This window comes from Pelodiscus sinensis, chromosome 4, assembly GCF_049634645.1.
Source record: "Pelodiscus sinensis isolate JC-2024 chromosome 4, ASM4963464v1, whole genome shotgun sequence".
In the NCBI taxonomy this organism is placed as follows: domain Eukaryota; kingdom Metazoa; phylum Chordata; order Testudines; family Trionychidae; genus Pelodiscus; species Pelodiscus sinensis.
The window spans coordinates 32776561-32782813 of NC_134714.1; the positions used below are offsets into that span (position 1 = coordinate 32776561).

A 6253-nucleotide genomic window follows, 5' to 3' on the forward strand; every position below is an offset into this window, starting at 1 on the left:
GACTTAACTTGGGATATGTTTCCAATTTCTGAAGGATACTTATTTGGCTCAAATAAGATCTGCTTTAAAGATAAAAAAGGAAAAGGAAATTATCGAGTTTTATATCTAAGAAATACCAGCTAATCAAGGGTAACCTGGGCATACCAATATTGCTAATAAATATGCACTTGTACATCAGTCAACCAAAGGGCAATTAAGTTGTTAGTCTTGCATGGATTATCTGTGTAAGAATATTACATGTACCTTTGAAAGTGCAAAGTTTAAGAAATACTAAGGATAGCATAAAGGCCAGCTTTGTAAGCCACTCGATTAGTTTTGGTAATCCTTCTGGGGGACAAATAGACACTTAGAGCAGGCGGGGGGAGGAGGTATGGATGCAGAATAAGGCAGCCAATACATTTAAAGATGTCATCTTTAAATTCCAGGGCAAAAAAAGAATCAGCATGTACCTGGTTTACACTGTTTCTTTAAAGAAAATTCAAAGGCGATGGTTTGCCAGGCTGAAGCACTTATTCTGAAATATGAATCTCCCTTATTGTTTTGATCTATACTTGTTTTTATTTCAACAAAACAAGTTATGTATCATAAAAATAATTTAAAAGTATCTTAAATTTATATTTAAAAATTATATATTAGCAAAATTATATATTCACACAAATTATTGTATTAAATTTAAACAAGACCTGAAAAATATTATACAATATACCTAAAACATAATCTAATAATAATAATAAATAGTTACAACTTTCCGATAGAAGTACATTGGTGGCCCTGAAAGCTATCAGTTTGTTTGTGTGGCCCTCAGCAGGCTTCGAGTTTGACAAGCCTGTTTTAAAATATAGGTATTACATTAGTAATGTAACAGACTGATTTAAGTGACTGGTTACATAACAGAATAGTGATAGAAATGTAGCCGTGTTAGTCTGGGGTAGCTGAAGCAAAATGCAAGACAATGTAGCACTTTAAAGACTAACAAGATGGTTTATTAGATGATGAGCTTTCGTGGGCCAGACCCACTTCCTCAGATCAAATAGTGGAAGAAAGACTACTTTCTTCCACTATTTGATCTGAGGAAGTGGGTCTGGCCCACGAAAGCTCATCATCTAATAAACCATCTTGTTAGTCTTTAAAGTGCTACATTGTCTTGCATTTTGGTTACATAACAGTTAGCGGTACTGTAATTTCATATCAGAGTTCCTTCAGAATGGTAAATATGACTTCTCTGTTTAATTCAATTTATTCCAAAACTCCTCCATTGATACTTTGATCTGGGACAAATCCTCAGATTTGTCACCTAAAAGGAAGGATTTGGGTGTGGGTATCTTCCCACACCCTCTGCAGTGAAGACAGGCACAAGAAATTAATTAAGTTTTCTCCACAATGTTTGTGTCTTCCTTGAGTGCTCCTTCAGCACCTTGCTTGTCTCCCCCCTGAACTGTTTTGCCCAGTGATCTGGTGTACTTTTTTAAAAAAGCTTCGAGTATACTTTAGTTTATTGTTCTTAGCTAGCAGTTTTTCAAATTCTTTCCTGATCTGTCTTATTATACTTTTACCTTTAACTTACTATGCTAGACTTGATGCTCTTCTACTTTACTCACTAGAATCTGACTTCTAGTTTTTAAAAGGATGCCTTTTTGCCTTTAATCACCTCTTTTATTCTGTTGTTTAGCCATGGTGGCATTTTTTGGTCTTTTTTTTTTTCTTATTTGGGAGTATACATTTAGTTTGAACTTCTATTATGGTGTTTTAAAACAATCTCCATGGAATATGCAGGCATAACTGTTCCCTTTAACTTCTGTTTAACAAACTTCCTCATTTTATGTGATCCCTTTTTGAATTTAAATGCTACTGTGGTGCAGTTTTTCTTTGCAGTTTCCCCCCCTACAAGGATGTTAAATTTAATTACATTATGGCTGCTGATAATGAGTGCTTCTGATATATTCATCTCCTGGATCAGATCCAGTACTTCACTTAGCCAAAAAGAAGTCATTAATGGTGATAAGAAATTTTACTTCTGCATCCTGTCCTGACATGACATGTACCCATTCAATATGGAGGTGGATAAAATCTCCCTTATTGTTGTGTTTGCGGCTTCTCTACTCTCCCTGGGCATTTTGGTCAGGTGAACAGAAGAATATTCCTACTACTATACTCTTTATTATTCAAGCATGTAATTTCTATCGCTGTTTAATAGTTTGAGCCATTTAAGATTATTATATTTGACTCTATACTTTCTTTCATGTATTCCTATGTATTAGTACCCCAGTGATATCACGTCCTGTTGCTTATTGTTATTTTCCCAAGTTTCCACAATGCCTGTTATATAAATATCTTTATTTAATACAAAGCACTCTAGATCACCCTACTTAGTTTAAATATTTGCATTTGTATATAAGCACCTGCACATTATGTCACTATTCAGCTGCTTGCCTTTGTGTGTTATATGTAAATTTCCAATCCTTCGAAGTCCAACACCATCAGCCCCTCCTATCCCCTATAGGCTTTTCTTCCACTTCTCCAACCCTGCAAAGTTTGGGACAAAGCAAGATGTACAGAACACACTGACTTGTTGATTACTTTCTATAGCACAAAGAACTTGCTTGATTGAGAGTAAACAATCTATAAAGCCAATTGTACATTCTGTAAAGTGTGTTGTATGGGATATGTTATGCAGGAGGTAAGTCTAGATCATCACAATGGTCCCTCCTGAGTTTAAAATAAAACAAAACTTTAGTTTAGGTTTTGTTATAAACAAGATTTTACAAAACCTAAAAAAAAAATCAAGAAACATCAGTGAAGACAAAACTTAGGGTTTATATGTAAATATTCCTCTAAAGGGTTCCTCAGTAGAGAACTGGGGGAATTCATCAATGCAGGCACATGAAACTGAGCAGGAAAAAGTCAAATTGACTACTGTCACTGCCCCAGTGGAGTAAAATGCAAAAAACAAGAAGTTAACATGAATGATTAAAAGTCAATGAGAATTTAAAATCTGCTTCCCATATAAAAGGTGTGAGGTGCATCATGTCAATATTAGGGATGTGAAAGCCTAACCAAACATACAGTTAACAGATGAGCCTAGGCTTATCAGTTAACCTTCATGCTTACAGTCTCCCTACATGCACCAACTCCCCCTCCCCCCACGTAAACATGTAAGGCTGCAAACTTCAGCAGTTGACACATTTACTTAAACACATTTTCACATCCCTAGTTAATACACATAGGGACATTTGCTTGTTTTACACCTGATTTTTCAGTTGAGAGTGTCCCTTTAATAGAAAGTGAGAATGAATGAGGTGAAAGATGTGACCATTTAATCTGTACTCTAGTGAAGTGTGTGTTAAGCCACCAATTCAAGCAATTGGGGTATTTAAAAGGATTATTAAAAGAGAGGGGACTTGTATGCCATGTGTGGGGGCACTCTGTCCCATATTTTCTCAGTCAAGAAGCTGCCTAATTAGGGTTTCATTATGAGTGGGGTATCCCATTTTCTCTGGGTGGCTGTGTAATCTTGGGAGTGGGATAATGTAGACTTTTTAGGGGAATAAAGTAGGGGCAAATGATAGCTCCAGGGGATTGAATCCCCCACCCCGATGGCTAAATTAGTTATTTCCCCCATGCCACCCTCATGGGTCACACTAGAGATTCATCCTGATCGCCAGAGACATTACTGCCATTTAGACTTACCTATTGTTGAAACCACAGTCCCCACAAAATAAAAGGCCCCGGTAAAATCCCATCGGGGTCTGATGTCATCGACCCGAATCCCGGCTACACTGGCTTCTTGGTATTCCCGGAGGAAATCTTGCAGCTCCGCCCGGCTCAGGTTGTGCCTCTGGCTGAAGTTCACGAACCTCTCCTCCCACTTCTCCTTGGCTTCCCTCTCGGTGGGCAGCTCGATGGCCGAGAACACGGCGGCCCCGCACAGCATGTACAGGATGATGAGCGCGGCCAGCAGCAGGAAGCGGGCGTTATCCTCATTCAGGTGACCCAGGCTGGAGCAGCAGCAGCCGCGCCACGCCATTCTCCGCCCCCGGGGACCAGGCCAAGGGGACCGCTGGAGCCCGGCACTAAGTTTGCACCCGGCTGTAGCGGCCCCAAGCTCCCACAAGCGTAGCGGCGACCTGGGTTAAACACCCGGGGCCTCGGCTGCCAGCGGCCACGAGCAGAGCGATCCATGGCCGCCCCGCATCTCTGCCGGCGGATCCAGCCCGGCTCTCCAGGGCACTTGGACGGCTAGGACGTGCTGCGCTGCGTGGACCTTTATCGCCCCTTTCCCGCGGCTCTCGGAGCTGGGGCTCATCCTCGGGTGCTCGGGGCCATTTCTTAAGGCGCCCCCTGGGGTCTGCTGGCTCAGACAGTGACTTTCCGCCCTCGGGACGCTGGCGCGGGCAAACAGCCAGTCTGCGCGTCTGAAGTTTCGGGTCCTTCCTTCCTCCGCCCCACACGCCTCCACTTCAAGAAGGGAAACCAACTAGCACAGCTTCAGCTTGCCACGGGGCCTGGAGGGGACCTACCTCCATGCGAAGTGGCTGCCTCTGAGGCGCTCAGGTGCGAACTCGTGAAAGACGCGGAGAGACCAGTCAGAGCCGTGCTGTACCTGAGCCTCCCCGGCATGTCTGCGCTTCAGAGCGGCCGCGGGAGCTCCCCGAGCGCGCAGCCACGCGGGAGATCCCCTTCCGCTTCAACAGGCAGGGGAGAGATCGGAGCAGCCCCCTCCATAGTCACCGAACCGTGCCCGCAGCCTGTCTCCCGGCACAGTGCAGATCGCTGGGCCGACGGTGTGGAAAGAGCCCAGCCGAGCGGGCGGCACTCCGGGCGGGACTCGTGCAGAACCAAGGGGAGTGGAGCCTAGAATGATCAACTCGGTTCAGATCCTCGAATCCTGAAGCTGGAGATCTGGGGCATCTCTCTCCCCATCTTGCCTAGGGAAAGTCCTCGCCGGCTTTCACTCCCCGGCAACGCCGGGTTCGTAAACTTGCTCAAATCAAACCCGACGCCCCGCGGCGGAAGCGGTAAAGCCCAGACGAGAGTCAGGCACCTGCTGGCTAACACGGCTCGGTAGTAACCGCTGAGCTAAAGCGGAGCGATGCCTCGCACCGACCACGCGGTGTCAAGGCAGAGCTCACCAGCCCGAGGGGCTAACATCCCGAGCCAGAGCGGATCCTGGGTCCGTGTCCTTCGAGCACCCCATTTACCTCCAGCTGCCGAGGTGCCTGTTGGGGGGGTCAGCCCTGCAGTGGTGGTAGGGGTGCCAGAGCAGGGCGGTGCTGACAGCCCTTCAGCCCCGCCCTCTTTCCGGACGGCAGGTGGGGTCACTCCCCGCCCAGTCTGCTTCTCTGCCAGCTGCAGAGGACGAGGCTCGGACTGTCCCTCGGTCTCTCTTGCCGGTCGGCGGCCGCTGTTTTCTCCTCCGGGAGTCTCAGCTCCTTCCCTATGCCCGGGGACCAGAGCAAGCAGCGCCCCCCTTCTCGCGGCTCCCGCTGGGCAGCAGCCGGGTCAGCGTCTGGGGGAGCCTGCTGCTTCGCTTCGTCTCCGCCTTGGCGCCCTCCCGCTTTTCGCCAAGTGCAGCCGGGTGCAGCGATTCCTCCACCAGCCGCCGCCTCCCGCCACAGCGCACCCTAGGCGGCACACAGCGCTGCAACAGGCGGAGAGCAACTACTGCAGCTCCCGCGCTCCCCCGCCGCTGGGGGTCGTGCAGCGCTGGAGCGGGAAGGCCCCTAGGATGGAAGGAGGAAGGAGCAGGAACTGCCCCAGTCCACAAACGAGCTGTCCCTTGGCGCATGCTGTTTTCAGCGCACCGTGCTGAATGCTGCGTTTGGCCGGTGCAGCAGCTCGGCCAATGTTTGCGCGGCTCAGTCGGCGGTCAGGTCAGCGCTGCGCTGAGTGCGGTGGGGGAGGGAGGGGTGAAAACCTCTGTGCTTTGAGCGGTGTGCGTGGGGGCGCGTCCAGCCTCGGTTTCGGGAGCTGGACAGCCAAGCACAAGGGAGGGCCCTTCCCTAATAACAGGCTTTTTTACACCTGACGTCCAGAAAAGGCAAAAACAGCCTGTGGCTGCAAAGAGAACCGTAGAGGTTAGGTATTTCTTGCTTCTCCTGTAGTATCCGGGGGGGGGGGGGGGAATGGCCAGCTGTTAATGGCTAAATCGCGTGCAACACCTTTTAATGATTCTGGACCATCACCTCTTGTGCACAAATCTTGCCAAGGTTACAATTTGATCTTTTATAGTTCTCTTCTTCCCTCCTATTGTTTG

General features: G+C 47.4%; 1 protein-coding gene across 1 annotated transcript in view; it reads right to left on the reverse strand.

The window, feature by feature from the left end:
• The window catches only part of KCNK13 (potassium two pore domain channel subfamily K member 13), a 107380-nt gene extending 101330 nt beyond the window's left edge, over positions 1-6050 (reverse strand). Inside the window, exon 1 of the mRNA XM_006122345.4 lies at positions 3688-6050. Coding sequence (XP_006122407.1) covers positions 3688-4024 — 337 coding nt within the window. The 5' untranslated portion in view covers positions 4025-6050. The remainder of the gene's footprint in view (positions 1-3687) is intronic.
• Positions 6051-6253: the final 203 nt, after the last annotated feature.